Raw genomic sequence first — 19,806 nt, 5'->3', positions numbered from 1 at the left:
TAATACAGTCCGTGTGGAAACTCACTATGCTACAGAGGCATTCCAAATAAACGAGTAAACTGTTATATTTCTAACTTATAAATTTTGTGACATGTGTGACATGTGTCAGTCAAAATAATGTTATCTTCAGGCACATCCGACATTGTATATATAAAATATTTCACTGTTGGTTGAAAATAAAAGTGTTTTAAATGTACTAAATTCAAACATGATCATCGGTTGCGCAATTTGATAAGAGGGGAAATTATTTCAGGGGACTACATTTTAATTGTGTGCAACTGATGTACAAAGTATATGATAAAAAAAAAATCAATGTACAGGGGAGTTACGTTCCACATTTCCACATTAATACAGTAAATATTTGCATTTATAATAAAACACCACCTTTTTAGGTGAGGAAAAGATAGATTCTGAATGATAGGGATTTTTTTCTTTTTATAGCATACAGTAGATCTTTGCTGCTAAATGCAAGTAGGGTATACAGTATAATTATGGTATCATTTTATTATTGACTATCAAAGGATAACATGCTGAGGTCAGCCAGATAAATGGCACTTCCTCTCAGACACAAGGAGGAGAGTCAAGGTGTTGCGCACATCACATCAGCTATCACCCACAAGAAAACAACTACTGAACAGCCCCCAGGCACCTTCATCACTAAAATACGCACAGAATGAGTCATCAAGCAAAGTATTACAGACATGACAGGCAACAGGTGGACAGTTCTCTGCCATGTATTCTTATTCTATCTTTGCAATGGAACATTTTGCTCACTCATCTTTCTCATAGTTGCCATCACACCAGTGGGTCTGTCTACCTGCCTGTCTATCTGTCTGTGTGTATACCACGTCACAGAAGCTTGTTCCAGAACGACAGGTCGGCCAGCAGTGGACACCGGGCGACACGGTTAATATGACTCAACTGTCACATCGTGTGCTGTGCAGGCAATGATATTCAGGAGTGGCCGACGATTGGCTACTATATGCTGCAATTTGACATATTGAATCAAAGGTGAACGGTGTCGCAAATGCCTGCTGCACGCGGAGCACCACGGCTGAATGTAACTGAACAGGACAATTGGGAAAAAATAAATTTGGCAACTCACGCCAACACACCAGGTGATTGAGCCTTGCACACTTAGCCAAATCACTTCATAAACAGAATGGCCTGTTAAGGTAGAAGCTACAGGGACAAATAATAATAATAATAATAATAATAATAATAATAATAATAAAGGGGCATGTTGATATTTGAAAGCTTCTTGGCTCTCATTCATAACAGAGACTGTCCACACTTCGCTTTTTAGCGGCCAGCTGAATCTCGCTTTCATACCCACAAACTTTTTTTTTTTTTTTTTTTTTAAGTTAAAGCTTATGTGAATCGCATTGTTTAAACTTGGGAGATTATTACTGGTGTATGCGATAAGCTGAAATATAAACAGTCCACTGCTCAACTGAGACTCAGGCTGTGTGTGCCTGTTACAGAATGAGTCAGTGGAAGATGAAAAAGTTCCCTAAAGGGCGGCTGTGAGTTTTGTAACTTTCAGCCTTTGGAATGGGAATCCACACAAAGTGTAAATTTATCATAATTCATTCAAACATTATTTTCACAATTTTTTTTTTCTCTTTGTAGGGTGAAGATGTTTACTTCATTGCAGAGATCAGGACTCAATACTGTAAATGAGTGGAAAATTAATGGTTTATTAGTCACATTATATCTAGTTATGGATTTAGACACTGAGGACCTGGGTTCAAGTCCGGGCTCCGGCCTTCCTGGGTAGCGTTTGCATGTTCTCTCCGTGCCTGCGTGTGTCTTCTCCGGGTACTCCGGTATCCTCCCACAGTCCAAAGACATGCATGGCAGGTTAATTGGGCGCTCCGAATTGTCCCTAGGTGTGCGTGTGAGTGTGGATGGTTGTTCGTCTCTGTGTGCCATGCGATTGGCTGGCAACCGGTTCAGGGTGTACCCCGCCTACTGCCCGAAGCCGGCTGGGATAGGCTCCAGCACCCCCGCGACTCTTGTGCGGATTAAGCGGTCAAGAAAATGGATGGATGGATGGATGGATGGATGGATGGATTTAGACAGTAGCCGCTACATCGGAGTGAGTCTTTATAACTCCCAGTGCACACATGAAGTCATACATTGACTTTCTTTCTTTATATATATATATATATATATATATATATATATATATATATATATATATATATATATAGGGACAGCCTTTCCCAGAATGGATTTTGGAATATTACAATAAATAAGCACGTACGTTATTTCAGCATTTTGTTATTTTGGTAATAGATAGATAGATAGATAGATAGATAGATAAAAGTGTATGTCTGTTGTATTGTCATTAATTTGTATTTAATGGGTTTTAACAATGACTTCAGAGTATTTTTGTATGTTTGGGTGACGGACTATCAATAAAAATAAACATTTTTAATGTTGACCTTAACGGAAAACCATAAAATGAGGATATATTATCCATTAAGATTTGTAATCTGGAAGTTTTTATTTATTTGATCAATATTTAAGTGGTTATTTGACACCAGATACAAAGACAAGGGAATACCACATGTAACCAAAGAAAGTCCTGTTGCCTTGAATCAACATTTACGGACTTCCGGCTCCATGCGTTGATTATTTCAAACTCAATGTTCATATAATATGTTGGGTTACAATTAATCAAGTTATACAGTGCCAAATACCTCAATATATACACAAATGTTTTTTTTTCCTTCTTTACTGTCTTTATTATAGCAGTGTCTTCAAAAAGGTCAATTTAAAATGACGTGCAAACCACATTCACCAGACTATTATTCCCAGAGGATTCCAATCGCCCCCCACCCCCCCAAAAAAACAAACAAAACATGCCTTTATAGACCTACAAATAAATAAATAAATAAACAAATAAACAAAAAAACAAACAACCAAGGCATGAACCTCATAAAACACACATTTTGAATGCAACTTTATCTTTCTCATATGTCATCATAAAGTTGTGTGCAACAAATAACTTCACAAATTTGAGCAGCCCTACAAAATCGGCTGAGCAGTGTATTTTGTATAAAGTGCAAACATATTGTATCGTGGAAGAAAACACACAAATCTCTGAATAATAAAAATAATAATAATAATAATAATAATAATAATAGTATTATAATAGTATTATTATTATTATTATTATTATTATTATTATTATTATTATTATTACCATCGTCATCATCATCATTTATTTTTTCGTGCTTGAACCGGAACATTTGTAATTTGTTTAAAGGGGAAGGCATTTTTAAAGGACTTGTCAGCTGTTTATTTCCGGTAGAAACGGAAATGATTACAGGGACTTGTGTAGGTGACCGAATGGTAGATAGTTGAAGCGTTTGAAAGTATTAATCCAGTATTGAGTACAAACGATCCGATTGAAGAAATTAAAGTGTATACTCGATAAAGGACACCATGGGATCTCACCTTGTCAGGCGGTACGTCACCGAGACCGACACTGAACCAGATCCGGCGAAGAAATTCGAGTTCGACCCCATGTTTGGCTTTTCTGAGAGAAAAGAGCGAGGTTTGTAGAAAGAAGTTGTATGCCGTCGGATGGTAGCGTTTTTTACATCATGATCTTGCTAGAGCTTGTCAACTAGGAATGTACATTTTGGAAGTGCTTCATCCTATATTTTGGCATTCAACGTAATAAAACCAACTGCATTTTTGAAAATCCAGATTTCTTAGAAATAGTCTGAAATAATGATAATATCTGGGCTGTTGCATTAGGCCCGTTGTGCAGTTGACTATTCGTCATATGTTTTGCAACAAATACATTATACATTCAGAATGGTGTGATTGTGGTTGGAACGTTTGCCTCACAATCTTGACTTTTATGCTTTCAGCACAACCACATTTCTCAGCATGAACAGTTGAGGCGCTATCTCGTACATTAGCTACTTCTACATTTAAAGAAGACTGATTGTGTCTGTGTCCCTTGCAGAGATGGTTGCGACCCAGGAGCAGATGAACTTGGCCCAGCTGCCTTTGGTGCAGAGGGACTATTGCGCTCATTACCTCATGAAGTTCATGAAGTGCAAAAGAGACACTTGGCCGAACTTCCTTGCCTGCAAACATGAGAGACATGATTGGGACTACTGTGAACATCAGGAGTAAGTGTTTTATTATAGATGCTCATGCCTTGTATACTCAAGCAACATTTGTATTTCATGTGTTTGATTTTGTCTTTAGCTATGTGATGCGGATGAAGGAGTATGAGAGGGAGAGGAGGCTCCAGCTGAGGAAGAAGAGAATTGAGGCCAAGGCTCAAGCTGCATAATCAAATTTCTTCCCTCAATGCTGTATATACGAATAACCTACGCTGTTCACATTAAACAGTGATACTTAATTACATAGCATCTTAGCTTTTTTTTTGTACATATGCACATTTTATGTTCCATCTTGTGGCATTTAGTTTTAAGACTTCTAAAATCTCACTTTGGACTGACTTGCTGCAGTTAAAATTATGTATTTTTATATTTCAGGAAGTTGGTTGCAAAACAACCAAAAGTGAGAGAGAAAAGGCCTTGATAAAATATCTATGATTATGAGCCATGAGCTGAACGAGAAGACCACGTGAGAAAGTAGCAATTTAAGCTTTACATGGAACATTTTTAAGTGACCGATTTTTTTTTTTTTTTTTTTTTTGTCATGCGGAAAAAATGTGAAATTGATGCTGCTCTGCAAAACATAATGCAAGCAAGCTTTGCTGTTTTGTCTCATGACAAGGCCATGTTTAAATTAATTTTGTAAAGTTTTCTATTACTACACATTCCAGACAAACAGAATCAACAAAACCAGACACAGGTTTGGTTCCTTTTTATTAATAAATTACTTTTTTTTTTTTTTTTTTTGATGAATGGATGTGAACAACAATTTATACATTCCTGAACATCAAAATATAAACCAGACCTGTGTGACCTGAATGGTGTATGTCAGTGCACACAAGCTCGTTGGGAGGTCAGAGCATCTCCAGGGGTGCAAAATAATTCAAAGAACCAGGCAAAATAGTTTGTTTATGCGATAATCATTTAGCATTATAACAATTATGCGAGCAGCACGCAAGCATGTTTTCAGTCAATGTTGTTCCAGTGCAGAATTGGGAGCGAAACAAAGGGAAGATGATGCTGTTCAGGTTCGAGTAGAGGAGAAGAAGAAGATGAAGTAGCGGGCCATCTACAGGACAAAAGGCAGGATGGGTGATCGGAGAGGAGGGTAATCACGGAATTCCTTCAGGTAGCTGCGATGCTTTCCTTTGGCCCACACGGTCATCTGAATGAAACCCACCAAAGTGAAGAAGGCCACGGGCAGACACTGAGTCATCACCGTGAAGCCCAGCCAAGATCCCAACTGCAACAACACGACAAATGTGGAATTGAAAGGCTGACTCTTCACTAGTTATACAGGGTTTCCGCAGGTCATTAAAAATCCTGTAGTCATTAAATTAATTTGCTCAAATTTAAGGCCTTAAATGAATACAATGTCTAAGGCATTAAATATGTACATTTCATTGATGGAAAAACATTCTTCGTTGATGCTTTATTTCACATACGTTGTGCAAAGGAGTCACTATAACTCAATTTAGCAATAATAAATGTGATTAAAAATATCCATATTTGTTGGGATTGGTGACTAGTAATTTAAAATGAACAAAAGGGCCTGAAGTTCGTAGTTGCTTCATAATCCATCTATATCCCAATTGTTTTGAATTCGAAAAGAAACATGGACCGTCACCAACGTACAACATGAAACACGAATGCCACCTAATGGCAGACAATTACCACAACACAAATCTGACTCATCGTTTCACACTCTTAACTGTTTCGTATGTCTTTTTAACTTAAAATAACTATGAATTACTTACTATTAAATTACTGCATTAATGAACTAAAAGATACAACCACATTTGTATTTGGTAACCATATTTGTACACTTTTATGTTAAGGTGTATGAAAAACCCATTTTATTGTACATTTAGAACAGATATATTGTGCAATTAATTGAGAGTTAAGTGATGAAATGCAAATTGTAATCGAATGACAGCCCTAATATATAAACAATATATGCATATATGTACTGCATATATTTATGTATGTATGTGGGTAGTGTGCGCATGTGTGTATATGCAGTACAATGTGGGTTTCAATTACTTTTAAGTTACATTAAACAGTATTAAATTAGATTTACCGATACCTACAGAAACAACTGTTATATCACCATTATTAAGCATTTCAGAAAATAATACACTCACACTTAACACCATAAGAGAGGGAGGGAGAGAGACAGAGAGGGAAAAAAAAACCTCGTAAGTGTAGTTGGGGCAGGAGACCAGCAGGAAGATCCAGGTAAAGGGGTTCTTTGTTGGGTAGGGTATCTTCCTGGTCTTGGAGCCTGAATAAAAAGGTAGTGAGATGATTTTTTTTTTTTTTTTTTTTTTTTGTAGATCCATAAAAATATGTATACATTTACCTCCAACAGAATTTTACAATACAGTTAATTTTATAATAACACCTGTTGAATTTGATCTCCAAGTTAAATTTAGATAGGAGAGCAAAATTAATTATTGTCTTACTTTTTTCTTTTCAAAACAGACACTTTATTTATGTATTATAGAGATTTGCTAAAATGTTGTCATGTTCTTTTCAATTTAATAAATGTAAACTTTTCATACATGTTTAGATTCTTACTCAGAAAAATTGGCCCAAATAAAATATCTATGTTCTTGCATCTAAGCTTGTAGACAGGAATGTACACTCAACCCATGTGATATGCTGTACTTTTTTTTTTTTTTTTTTACTCATCTTAATGTAGCCACAATAGAGCTCGTCAAATATCCACCTTCATTTATAAACAATCAGCAATTTTCCACCGGATAGTCATGTGGGACAACAGTGCGCGTACCTGGCGGACGGAGGTTGCGGAGCGCAATGTGGATGGAAAAGTTGCCAATTTGACAGAACTGAGAAAGAGAACGTCATTGATCAAAAACTGTTGATCTCTGCGGATGTCATACGTTTTTGAGTAGAAGGGTTCTTACCAGGAATAAGATGAGGGCCAGTCTGATCTGTTGCTCACCATAAACTGGAATTTAAACAAAACAAAACATACAACATGTGGAATCAAATTCCAAGCAGATAATTATGTATGTAGTGAGTAATACAGCATGTACTCACTTGGTGGTGTATATAGCGGGTGATTGATATAATAAGCCATCCATGCTGCAAAGCCCCAATAGTATGTACAATTCTGAAAATATACACATCTTTAAAAGTAGCACTAAAACGTGCCTCAACATTGACTGAGCACAGACATCATCACATGATAAGATGACTGCCCTCATCAGTGTCACCTTGAAGATATTGCGCAGTGGCATGGTTCCGTGAGAGAAGCGATGGACGAACAGCGTCTCCAGCAGCCTCTTGACGTAGTGGAACGAGTGGCACATGCAGGCCAGACTGGCAAAAGAAAAGGCACTGAAGCCTCACTCATTCGTTACGTGTTGTCGGAGGATGGAACAGATTAGCTAACAGTGTCGCAGTGAGCGATAGTTTCCCAGACACTTACTGTACGACCCAGTGTTTACTGGTGGTGAAGTCGTATTTGGGAGCGTAGATGAAGGGGACCCTGAAGTAGAACATCAGGTAGATGACAAGAGGTCCGGTGTATTCTGTCAGGAAGACCTGAAAGTCACAAGAAAGTCACGGTGAATTAAGCAACACTAAGAGCTGTATCGACAATTCTTGAAAAGTCCAGAGAGTCCCCCCCCATTCTTGTGTTTACAGTGGTGTAGAATTGCAACCGATCATACTGAGAGCCGTTTGTAATCTTTGGTCACCTTGTTGGAGAGAGATAAAATAAGAAATGACCTTGTATTAGTTTTCATTAAATTGTTTAAGTGCATCTAATTGTGGTTGGTGGCTGTATTAACTTGTCCCAAATAGTTTGCCTGAACTCATTTGCTCCCAAAAACATATAAATATGTTCTATTTTAAATGTTTTAAGTGTCCCAAAGACGTATTTATACATTTTTTTTTGTTTTTATCTTAGAGCACACATTAGGCTTTAATGCAACCTCTGAACTGCAGAGAACGAGTGAAGCAATGGTAGTAATTACAAAAACGGCCAGCAGGTGGCAAATGAGAATAAGAGATCAACCAGGGCCATGATGAAAACAAGCTGTTTCCCCATAATTCTAAGCAGAGTTGGGAATAATGATGAAGTTTAGCTATAATCTAATGCTAATTGCTGCAAAACGGAAACAGATACAAATACACTTTTTTTTCCCTGATGAAAGAAGAGACTGTAGTCTTTCTTTTCTCATGTTTTTATAGCAATAGAACATCATATTCCGTGAGCCTTGCAAAAATCAGTCAAAATCCAGTAAAACAGCTGGAAGCGAAAGGGGTTGCTTCAGTGAAAATGACTGGGAGTGAATGAGTTAATATTGATTTATTGACCACCCGCTTACCAAATGCATTTGAGAGCCTGTCAGGATTCATGAAGAGATCATCCCGCATCATGAAGCGCTTTAATCTGGACTCTTTCATGTTCGGTGAGCTCACGACATTGCACGATTTTGAACAGGAATGAGGCATAAATTAAGACAATTTAATTTTTTAAACTTAAATTCGCGCTGGCTTCCTGAGCTTCTGTGAGAAGTCAGAATTATTCAAACAAGTGTCATACTTAAACAGCAAAACATTTGTTTCTTTTTGCAAGTAAATAACTATCATTTCACATCATAATCAATTAGGCTTTACACAATCAGGATTTTGGAGCAGATTACCTCTCACCGATCAGCGATAACCAACTACCATTCGCATCAGAAGATGGACCAATCTATCGGATCTATTTAAAAACTTATTTACTATACGTACAACCGAACCCCACTATTTGTGGGTGATTGAAGACTGGCTTGGAACATGCATAGCCAAAATTGGCATATAACTGACACCCACTGAAATGCATTTGAGAAAAAAAAAAAATCCAAAACACGAAACAGACTCCCCAACTCGCAGTAGATGCAAAATGAACTCATCGCTCAACTCCACTGGAACATTAGACGATGTTGAGATTAATTATTGCTGCTCAAGTTGTATGTATTTCAGGAACCTTGACTAGTGGTGGCCGAACATGGACTTACCGTGACCCAGCTGATTTGAGCCCCCAGGTCTCGGAAGTAAAAGGTTGCTGTGGTCCCCACAGGAAGCTGCTGAAGAACGTCCTCATCCTTTAGAGATTTCCCCTCTGAAACACACACACTGTTACTTAACATACATGTACAAGTCGTCAATGATGAAATACGTAAATTCCTTGCCACTGTACGTTGACGAACATTGTCCTTAAGCTTAAAACTTTTTTTTTCCCCCACACATTTGTTCACAAAGAGGTGAACCTGGTAATAATGGCACCCACCTGTTCCCAATTAGCCTGTTCACATCGGTGTTTGATGAGCATTCTCAGTCTTTTTTTTTTTTGCCACCTGTCCCAGCTTTTTTTTGAAAATGTTGCAGCCATAACATTCTAAGTTAATGATTATTGTGGGAATGCTGAAGCATTCCCACATATGTTATTGTGATTTTTATTTTTCACACTTTTTTGCCGCATAACAACTCCCACATAATACTTCCAATATACATTGTTCAAATTTCAACTAGCTTCAAAAATCCACGCCTCCCGGGGTGATTCCACATTACTTACAGTATTTGCACAATTTTAACATTTAATATCAACATTTCCCCATTCATTTTCAATGGGAAAGACATTTAACTTTTTCTAAGTATCTCTTTCCACGCCCACTGCCATACATATCATCATGACTATCATCATGACCAGGTGTCTGATACTACTCGGTGGCAGAGTTGGTAAAGCGTATTGTCCAGTATTTCCTAATTTATCTCTCAATTTACTTCATCATGACTCCACATGCATTCAAATCTTAGCATTCAGCTATTAGCATTCAGCTTTCAGCATTCCCATACAATTTCTCCAGAAATTGCACTTAGTCTAATTTGCTATTAGTATGAACATTAAATATCTTGTCTTTGTAGTAGTCAATTAAATATAGGCTGAACAGTGAACATGATTTGCAAATCATTGTACTGTTTTTAATTATGATTAAAACAATGTCCCAACTTGATTGGAGTTGTGTCAGTTTTGCAGTAAACTACAACAGTGAGTGACAAATAAAACAACATGAAGCATGAGAGGGTGAGAACAGGTGCTAATGAATACTTAAAAAGTGTGTTTTAATACATTTTAATGTGTGTGGGGGAATGAAAACTATTTAAAAAAAATATATGGTCTCTCTATTTTATGGATTTTCACCCATTACAGGTGGATCTGGAACACATCCCCTGCAATAAACAGGAGTTTACTGTATACTTGATTGACTATGTGGCTTCATCAAAGGAATCTCAAACGACTTACTGGGGTCGAGGCGAATGGACTGTCTGGCTGGGTACCACTGAGGATCTAAAACAGACAGACAGTGTGAACATTTGCTTGCTCTTAATTAGGATGTATGAGGCAAGAGTGAGAACACTCACGGCTCTTGTGGAACATAGACTTGATCTCCCCAATGGTGGCATTTGGTTCCACCTACAAATAATAACATGACAAATAAATTGACGTGAACGAACAGAGGAATGGACCACCACCCAGTTTTCCATTCATGACAGTGATTAGCGGTAAATTTAGCTCTGGCTGTGCCCACCCACTCAATCCAACAGCTGGTATTTGGGTTTCAAGGATCCTACGGCCCCAGCCAAAGCACACGGCATCGTGCTGGGCTGACAGCAACCAGTCAGATAAAAAAAATAAAAAAGCATATCCAAGCACAACAAAATGACTATACACAAATGAATGGGCATGCATTAGGGATAAATTGATTATTTGCTGGGCTGATGTAAATTTTTAGTATTTTTTATTTTTTTTATTTTGTTGCCAATGTTTTCCCTTTTAGTGAAAATAAATATTGTCTCCAAATACCGGTTACCGGCATCCTTGACTACTAATAATTGGTATTGTATCGGCTCTTTCGACCTTGTATCGATTAACTGAACAGAATTGATTGTGTATAATGCCATTAAAGTTATTTTGTACACTATTAAAGACCACATAAAATTGCCAATCTAAGTTGAACTTGTTTGAGTAATAAGCCTCTTGCCAGTGACAAGATGTGTTTGTTTTTTGCAGAGCCGTCACATTAAAAGACTGTAGCCCAGCTTTTAAAGACTGACAAGCTTCAATTCTGAAGACCCTGCAGCATTTTCAGCAGAATGACATCACTTAAAAAAAAATAAAAAAATGCCCCTTTAGGATAGAACGAGCATACAAACTCACGGCTTTGTTCTATAAACCCTGACTAGACATGATAAACCATTTAAAAAAAAAAACAATCCCCTACCACTGCAACGCCATCCTCTCTAAATCTGGCATACACGGGATGGACCAAAGAATTGGGTCACCTTTCGATTACACTGCAGGGAGGTAAATGGTTATAATGTGCCTCCAAAATAACAGATTGTGGAAAGCACATTTGGAAGTTCGATCCTGTACTAAATCAACAACATAAAGAGATTTGGTGATGGAAATGTCACTAAGCAACACGAAAGTTTGATTTGAGAAACAACAGAAACCTTGCGTAAGGTCAGTCAGCCCTAAGTGACAGGGAAGCCAGTTGTAAACAGCCACCGGTAATGAAACTGTACATACCAGCAGGCCACACACACCCACACACAAGGATAAGAACTGGATATATATTTAAGTGTTAAATAATCTACAGGCATTCTTTCCAATTTAAATTCACCCCAGTTTGGACACGGTGGTATGACTGTGGAGCACTGGAGATCAAAATGTGTTGTTCTGTTACATCGGATATATAGTAAAGTGATGGTGCAATTGAGGATGAAAGTCCTGCTTAAGTGTTGACACCCACAATTTCTTCTATATTGGTCTCAACACTAACAGAAGCGCTCACCTACAATTACAACCATTGGCGCTCAGGTAACAACCAATCACGGCTCAGCTTCCAAAAACATGTGAGCCATGACTGGTCGTTACCATAAGCGCTACAAAGTAGAGGCCATTGATCTACTGTGGTGCTGTGTATCTATGTTTTGTGTTGTGTGACACGCACTGATGCCTGGGTTAACAACTGTTTTGTTTTATTTCTTGTTGGCACGTGCACAATATGGACACAAGGGAGGGCATCAATGTGAGGAAGGGACACCAGGGGTAATTATGGGTGTTTCCCCGGGCTTTCAACAAGATGTTGGGATGACTGAGAATTTTTGTCTATTAATCCTTCCAGATAAACAAGCGTGAGGTCATAGTCACCGGTATTGAGCCTGAGAGAGGATCTAATGACTCACCATCTTTGTTCTAGTTCATCCACAAGATGTTTGATAGAATTGAAATCAGGATGTTGAAGTTCTTGCACACTAATCTTACCCAAACAAGCCTTTGTGGACCTTTTTCTTATTGTACATTATGGCACAGTCATGCTACAATAGAAAACGGTCTTCCCTGAAATGTTCCTACAAAGTTTGAACAATTTGACAAAATGAAGAGAATTAAGATTTAAATAAGTGCACTTATATAGTGCTTTATTGCCACAACCACAGTGTCCAAAGCACTTTTCAGAAGCCTCTCCTTCACCCAATCATACACCAATGGGGGCAGTTCCAGTCATGCAAGGTGCTTCCAGACCCTACTACGAGGAAATAAAGGTTAAAAATGTCTTGCCCAAGGACACTTTGACAGTAGAAAGTCGGAGTTTATCAAGAGTTGTGTCAGTACACTTTCATCCTTAGAGGGGGTCTTAGGTTTACGTTTTGTTGAAGTCACAAATGGCGCGGAATGAATTAGGTTGCGCAACAGCACAGGAATACGTTGTCACAAGGCACTACAAGACATGTTCAGTTACTGTCGTACTTGTTTTTCCAGTTGATTGTTTAATACTTCAACCCAATAAGTGATTTTCAAACATTTTTTTGGAATTCTAACCTCACTACTGCTTTCGCATAGGGTAGTGATAGACCATAGTGTACAAATTTGGGTTATATTGGTGTCGTACCATAAATGTAGGATCTACTGTATATTAAATCTGCAGAGGTGGGAATTTTACAAAATGTTGCTGGTCCATCATTCATCAGTGCCCTGGGCACCGTTCCGTCATTGTCGGTTTGACATTTTTCTAAGCTGAACCAAACTGTAATTGTCAGTCCCTCATTTTAATTTAACCACGTTTCTGGCATCACTCCCATCACCACAATTTTAGGACCGACAGACAGAGGTACATTCCGTCAGTACTGTCCGTCAGTTCACTCATCATTCGTCAGGAAAACGGGCACCCATCAGTCTGTGACCAACAGACAGTCTGTCACTATTAACGGAATGCCCACCTCTGTGTATCTGTACTTTTCAAGATTGTGGCCAGACCACCAAGCAGGCAGAGTGAGGTCACGTGTGAAAGTGTGGGTTTACAGTTGGACACTCTGACGACAACTGAGGCAGTTTCACAATGTTCTAGAAACGGTTCAACTCTCACTGCCACAGTCGGATATTTTCACATTAACAAAAGGATTATTGACATGCCCAAAAGGATTACCTCATTTGTGTGTAAAAAAGCATCGACATGCCCAAGCCATGCAAACAATTAGATATGCAAAGTGTAACATTAGTGTTAGTGAAAATAGTTAAAGATGTTGTTGCTCACCTTGTCCAGGAAGCAGAGCTTGTCCTTGGTCTTGGCATCAAGTATCTCCACCTCAAAGAAAACGACAGCCTTTTTAGTTTTTTTAGCAGGTTTACGTTTGACCGGTGCAGGGGCCAGTGCAGGTGCAGCCACTGCCCCGTTAGCTGGCTTTTTCCCAATAGCTGCCTCAAGCGCGAGGGCATCCATGTCAACGCTCCACCTTCTGGACTCACTTTATTCCCTTCTCCCCACCACCAAAAGTGTCAAGACTGGAACCACTGTGAGCCCAAGAGGAGAGTTGCTGCACTCAGCTGTGGAAATAAATCTGTCTCCCCCATGCTTGGCGCTTTGGCAGCCCCTCCCTCTTACTCCTCTACCTCTTCCAACCACCCCGTCCCTCCCTTGCTGGCTGCCCCTGTCTCATTCCTTCACTTCTGGCCAACTGCTTATTTTAACTGCCGACCCCTGGAGAGTGGACACTTGTGCTCATAGTTGCAGATTGAGAATGACCATCTGCAAACATCTCGTAGAATAAAACTTCTCGACCATGATTATGGAGATGATTTGATTTTGGAATGTTCGTCCGCTACTTCCGAATCTTACCAATAAAAACATTCTAACACCACTCGGTCTAGTCTACAGCGAAGTCGTCAGAAGGGAGAGAGGTGTTATGACAACCAACACCGATCGACCCCATCTCCTCCTGTCTCTGCAGCTAAATATAAAATCTGCTGCTAACTGCACAACCCGCTTGCCACTGACACCTCCCCCCCCCCACCCCATATGTCTACGGGGTGATGTCATTAGATCAGCATTGCCATTTGTGTCTAAAAAACACCTGACTTCTTCAACAGGTTCTGTTGGTTACCTGGGAGCTTCAAACAGTGTTTTCTCATCTTTCAGTCACACACAGAGGGAGTTCCCCTTTCCTGCCACTCAAGGGTGATAATACCAAAGATTCTCCTCGCTAAGTTAGGGCATTCCCCCCCGGTGAAGCCCACCCATGCCTCTCCACTTCCCGATGGTCAACAGTTGCTCATACAGTTGCCATTTCTCAACGAAAGACATACAGTTACACCTTGCAACGTGGTGCTTTAGCTCAGACGTGCTAACTGTCGGATTTAAACTTGCCATTGTCGATGAACGTTGAATTTTAACGTGACAACGCATTTTTGCATCACTCGCAAGCTCACAAGGTGAATAATACAAACAAAATGCTACTCATTAGAGCACAGTTATCTTTGGCCCGACAAAGGTGAATCATGAAGTACCATATTGTTTAGTTAGCAGGCTACGTTCTTTCTAATGGAGAATGATGTAAACTGTTCAGAATATACAGACTAAATTATATTTCCATTCTGAGGAATGGGTGGGCGATTCCATTGTGGTTCTAAATTGAATTTTTTTGGATGGAATGGAAAAAAAAATAAAATTAATTGGACACTACAAATACCTCTAAAACCCACCATAACAAATACATTCATGACAAAACAATTCATTACTAATAGGGGTGTTAAAAAAAAAATCGATTCGGCGATATATCGCGATACTACATCGCGCGATTCTCAAATCGATTCAATTAAAAAAAAATCGTTTTTTTTTTTTTTTTTTAAGAGTTCAGAATTGTTCATTCGGTAGTCTTACCGATTCAACGTCTTATCATCATTGCCTTTTTTTTTTTTTTTTTTTTTTTTTTTTGTGTGTGTGTGAATCGATTTTTAAACTTCCATTTTTAATGGAAAAATATTCAACAAAACGTCTGACTTCGGGTTAGGATTCACACCTTGAGCATGGAAGAATGTTATATGAACGGAACATTAAGCCTTAATATTTTATTTTAGTGCTGTTCAAACATGAAACAGATTACAACCTCTATAAGACTGAAATTTCAGATAAATAAATAATACATTTTCATATAAATCTTACACTCTACAAGCTTACTGATTAGTATTTTCTAAATTTGAATGAAAAAAAATCGCAACAATCGACTTATAAATTCGTATCGGGATTCATCGGTATCGAATCGAATCGTGACCTGTGAATCGTGATACGAATCGAATCGTCAGGTACTAGGCAATTCACACCCCTAATTACTAAGGTTCATAATTGTGATTCACTCAAGGAAGTTATCCACAATATCAATCAGGGACCGCTCCACTGTGATTTGCTTAGGAAAGCCGGGACATTCTGTAGAATACTATGAGCTGAATGGACGATGCGCCAACTTGTGCACGCCTACCAAACTTTTGTTTTGATCAATCACGGCAACAAATGTGCATGGAGTTGTCGTCGTAGTAGAAAAAAGAAAGCACCAATATCTTTACCAGCTAAAAACGCACGAAGTGCCTCTCGCTGTTCTTCAAAAAGGAAACTGTGAATACCGTAATTCTGCGAGAACAGAATTAATTGTAGTGTCCATAAATTCGTCCACCAGTGTCATGTTTGGTTCGTTGTTTGTTTCTAAGTAACGGCTTCGACCTATACATGACCTGCCCACACTGCTATTCTCACAAATAATGTCCCATTTGTGCTACTGAAGTTGAGTTTATATGGCAAGTTATACTGTGTGAAAAGTCACAGCAATTTTGACGCACCAACTTGGAGAATCCTTGAGAATTTCAGCCCATATCCCACTAATAGGCAAACACTTGTGAAGCTAACGAATGTTGATTTCTTGTCAGGTGTCATTCAAGGCTGCAATGTTCGTTAAATGTTCTCCAAAAGTTTGCCAACATGTTTTTTCCTGTCGCAAGGGAATTTGGAACATTTTAAAAAATTTCTTGTGACAAGAAAAACATTAGTTGAACATAGCAAACATTGACCTAAACGTTCTCGAAATGTTTTCCACCTAAAATTTTCTTGCAACAAGAAAAAAATGTGGCAAACATTTAGAGAATGTTCAGTGACTGAACAAACCCCGAGGAGAAATCAAAACTTGCTAGCTTCGCAAACGTTCGCTCCCTTAGTGGGATACAGGCTTAAGAGCATATTGGTGGATATTTTTAACTGCAAATTACCAGACAATCGAGAAATGGTTCCTTGAGTAACAGATGAAACCAAAGCGTCAAGGCGATGTGTTCAGAAATGACAAATGCATCTTTTCTTTTCTTTTCTTTTTTTTAACTCTAATTTAAAACCATTGTTGACTGCCTTTTCTACATGTAAAATCACACAAAAACTTGAATCAGATTTACATGGCCATTCCAACCAAACTCATCATTTTTGGGAAAATCTTGTCACATTGCAAATAAAATATATTAGCGAATGCCCCACAGGACTGCTATTAGCAATAGAGGACCAACGGTGGTTTCAACGTAAAAAGAAGAAAAAAAAAAGACAACAAAAGAAAATAAATGTACCTTTAAATATTAAATCTGGAGTCACACTAGAATTTAATGGGCTCTACCTCGACATATTTTCCTTTACGACAGTAAACAGTAGATAAGATTTTGTGTATGTTGAAGGAAAGCATTTAAAATGACAACGTGGGGGGATATGGCCACATGATACCATTCTCTGAGCCAAGCATCCAGGCATACCCATGGCCACATTACACTCCACACACCCGCTCATCCTTGTCTATATAAAGGCTCAAGCTAATAGCAACAGCCTGTCAGCCTAAAGCACGATGAGCTGAGAGGGTGACGCGAGGAGAAATTGAATTTAACAGCTCTTGGTACGGTCAACACAATCAAGACAGAACCCTCTGCAAGGTAAGAGACTGATTACCAAGTTTGAATGTTGGGAGCTGATTTTGAAGTTGAGGCAACCGCTAGACACAATTGATCTATGGTTAAGAGAAAGATTATATAGACCTCTAGTCAGTCCAGTCAGAGGTAAATTTGACAAAATACGATACATATAATTTTTGGAAAGATAGTGATTGGCGTGATAATAAGTGTTGTGTAGATTGTGTGGAATTTATTGTTGTTTGTCTTATCAACTGGGTCAAAATGGTGTGTACTAGTTGCTTCCACCAGCAGAGGTGCTGTTGGTTCAGTCTCAACTAGAAGAACAACACAGCGTCAGCTTTAGAAAGTTCTGCTCAATACGACAGTGGGATCGAAACAGTAGTTAAGAGAAAGATTCATTATAAAACATTATTTGAAAAAAAATAATTACATTGTATTGATTTTCATTTCAAGAAAGTAGTGATGGGCGATACCGGACAATTTTGATATTTTGATTCGATACATTAATGATTCGATTTTTTTTTGTACCCTTTTTTTTTATGTACAAAATGATTTTTGTGTGATTTTTTTTTTGTCCCAATAAAAGCCATGACAATAACTGACCAATTAATACTCATTGTATGTTTGCGCATATTATAATAACTAACTAAACTATATTACTTATTTTACTTTCTTTTTATGAAAGATTGGTAAAAGAGTAAACCTCAGAAGGCACACTTGACATTTTTACTTTGTCAAATGAACAATAAACCTTTGGTGACCAGGCGGCCAGATATGGGTTTACTGTTCTAGAAGCTAAGCTTTGCATAGCTGTGCTGATATTTTGGGTACAATTTGGCGCTATACATTTAAGTAAAATTCAGTGCCCTTCTACACTACTGCTAACGATGACCACAATAATTAATATATTGTTAAATGAATACCCTGGAACTGTCAGTGCCAAACAACGTTTAGCATTGGTATTTTCATGGCATAATTCTTACATTAGATCTTACGCATACAGGTGCATCTGATATGATGAAAGAATATGTTAATTAACAAATAACCATTAGGGAAAAAAATAAAATAAAAATGCCATGCTAATTTATGATGCCCAGTTTGCCCACCTATGCACCCTTGACTTGTATCATTCATGTGTTGTTCCATTTCTCCCTCAGGTTCACACCTATGTCAGGAGACACTGGTTGGGTGGGTTTCTAGTTCGACTTCAATCCTGTCTGATGGGTTTCGGGGCTCTTGGAACTCAAGGACATTGTCTTTACCTTTCTGTGCTTGCGTTGTTTTGGTTGTGCTTTCCAAACGATCAAATCACGTGAATTGCTTCTTCATTTGCAGTGATGTGAGTAATCTTCTTCTCTGGGCCAAGAGGCACCGTTGAAACCGGACTGGTTATCAACTGGATTATTGAGTAATAACATGATAGCCTAAGACGCGCCGTGAGTCATTCCAGCCAGAGATGGCGGTGATGCAGCGCATTATGCTAATCATAAATAAATAGATGTCTTCAGACTACAAATATGTTTAGTTAAATTGGGTATTGAAGAAACGTGACATATCAAACTACGACTAACTTGCTAACAAGAGGGTACATTGAACAACAAAACCGATGATGTCCGCGCATGCTAAGCCACAAAGCTTGTGTCACAGCAGTCACAGGCGGTGTAAATTGTACGTGCTGTACTACGCTAACTCTTGTACGACCAAATATGTACATTTAACAGGGTGTACGCTGCGATACATTCACACAAAACATTGGTTACTGATTTAACTGGTCAACTCTATCTTAGCTCGATGGTTAGTAGAGTGATTCATGGTCACTACTCACCTCGTAGTGCTTCATCTTGTCAGCCTTTCCTTGGTATCCCAAATGATCGACACTGCAACCTCCAATCAGAGAGCTAGGATCCCAGACGTTGAAAGAATACTGGGCGGGCTAAACTATACCTATTAGCCAATCATAGTTAGTGTTAGCCGGAAGAATACGCCCACAGTGTCTGAATATATGACTGGATAGCGGACAAACAAAGTGAAGTCGCGAGGCCGCCAATTTCTCCTCCCAAGAACATTTGCGACACAACTTAGTAGAAACAAACTACTAAACCTAGGGGGGCTAAACCTAGTCTGCTCGCGAGATGGGAGGAGCAAGATGGCTGCCCAGTGACTTCAACGGCTTACATGGGCGTGTATGGGCTATCGTCTATCTAGTCATTTTTTCAGTTCAATGGTCGATCCGAACATGTGCAATGTGCTCAGAAGTGCACTTTATAATGACGGAATTTGTGAAAGGCTGACATTTTTTTAAGGGAAATAACAATGAAACCATCTCATAATTTGATTTATGCTGTGTATCAAAATAAAAATTGCAAGTGC

The 19,806-nt window shown here is 38.6% G+C and overlaps 2 protein-coding genes across 3 annotated transcripts; one reads left to right on the top strand and one right to left on the bottom strand.

The window, feature by feature from the left end:
* The first annotated feature begins 3,287 nt into the window (after positions 1–3,287).
* Positions 3,288–4,393, top strand: ndufb7 (NADH:ubiquinone oxidoreductase subunit B7). Its single transcript, XM_077525021.1, has 3 exons — positions 3,288–3,568; positions 3,989–4,157; positions 4,237–4,393. Exons 1-3 carry the CDS (start codon positions 3,457–3,459, stop codon positions 4,322–4,324), a joined length of 369 nt encoding a protein of 122 aa, XP_077381147.1. The 5' UTR covers positions 3,288–3,456; the 3' UTR covers positions 4,325–4,393.
* A 453-nt stretch (positions 4,394–4,846) lies between these two features.
* Positions 4,847–19,385, bottom strand: tecrb (trans-2,3-enoyl-CoA reductase b). 2 transcript variants are annotated; one of them, XM_077523895.1, is made up of 12 exons: positions 19,262–19,385; positions 13,766–13,816; positions 10,593–10,644; positions 10,474–10,518; positions 9,188–9,291; positions 7,609–7,724; positions 7,394–7,499; positions 7,218–7,290; positions 7,082–7,125; positions 6,946–7,003; positions 6,347–6,435; positions 4,847–5,394 (listed from the first exon to the last, which is right to left on the bottom strand). In XM_077523895.1, exons 1-12 carry the CDS (start codon positions 19,274–19,276, stop codon positions 5,221–5,223), a joined length of 927 nt encoding a protein of 308 aa, XP_077380021.1. In that variant the 5' UTR covers positions 19,277–19,385; the 3' UTR covers positions 4,847–5,220. The 2 variants fall into 2 exon arrangements, with proteins under 2 accessions (XP_077380021.1, XP_077380020.1); XM_077523894.1 differs by lacking the exon at positions 19,262–19,385 and having other exon boundaries at positions 13,766–14,069.
* Positions 19,386–19,806: the final 421 nt, after the last annotated feature.

The sequence above is a fragment of the Festucalex cinctus genome, chromosome 6 (genome assembly GCF_051991245.1).
Source record: "Festucalex cinctus isolate MCC-2025b chromosome 6, RoL_Fcin_1.0, whole genome shotgun sequence".
Taxonomy (NCBI): Eukaryota; Metazoa; Chordata; class Actinopteri; order Syngnathiformes; family Syngnathidae; genus Festucalex; species Festucalex cinctus.
The sequence above is the reverse complement of the archived record's forward strand: the minus strand, read 5'-3'. Positions and strand labels throughout refer to the sequence as shown.

Excerpts from the sequence above, each read along its gene's own strand:
- tecrb (XM_077523894.1), bottom strand. The coding sequence starts at position 13,951 with ATGGATGCCCTCGCGCTTGAGGCAGCTATTGGGAAAAAGCCAGCTAAC. Across the intron at positions 10,645-13,765 it reads AGCTCTGCTTCCTGGACAAG|GTGGAACCAAATGCCACCAT; the intron begins GTGAGCAACAAC and ends TATTATTTGTAG. Across the intron at positions 7,500-7,608 it reads AGTAAACACTGGGTCGTACA|TCTGGCCTGCATGTGCCACT; the intron begins GTAAGTGTCTGG and ends TTCTTTTGCCAG.
- ndufb7 (XM_077525021.1), top strand. The coding sequence starts at position 3,457 with ATGGGATCTCACCTTGTCAGGCGGTACGTCACCGAGACCGACACTGAA. Across the intron at positions 3,569-3,988 it reads TTCTGAGAGAAAAGAGCGAG|AGATGGTTGCGACCCAGGAG; the intron begins GTTTGTAGAAAG and ends TGTCCCTTGCAG. Across the intron at positions 4,158-4,236 it reads GACTACTGTGAACATCAGGA|CTATGTGATGCGGATGAAGG; the intron begins GTAAGTGTTTTA and ends TTTTGTCTTTAG.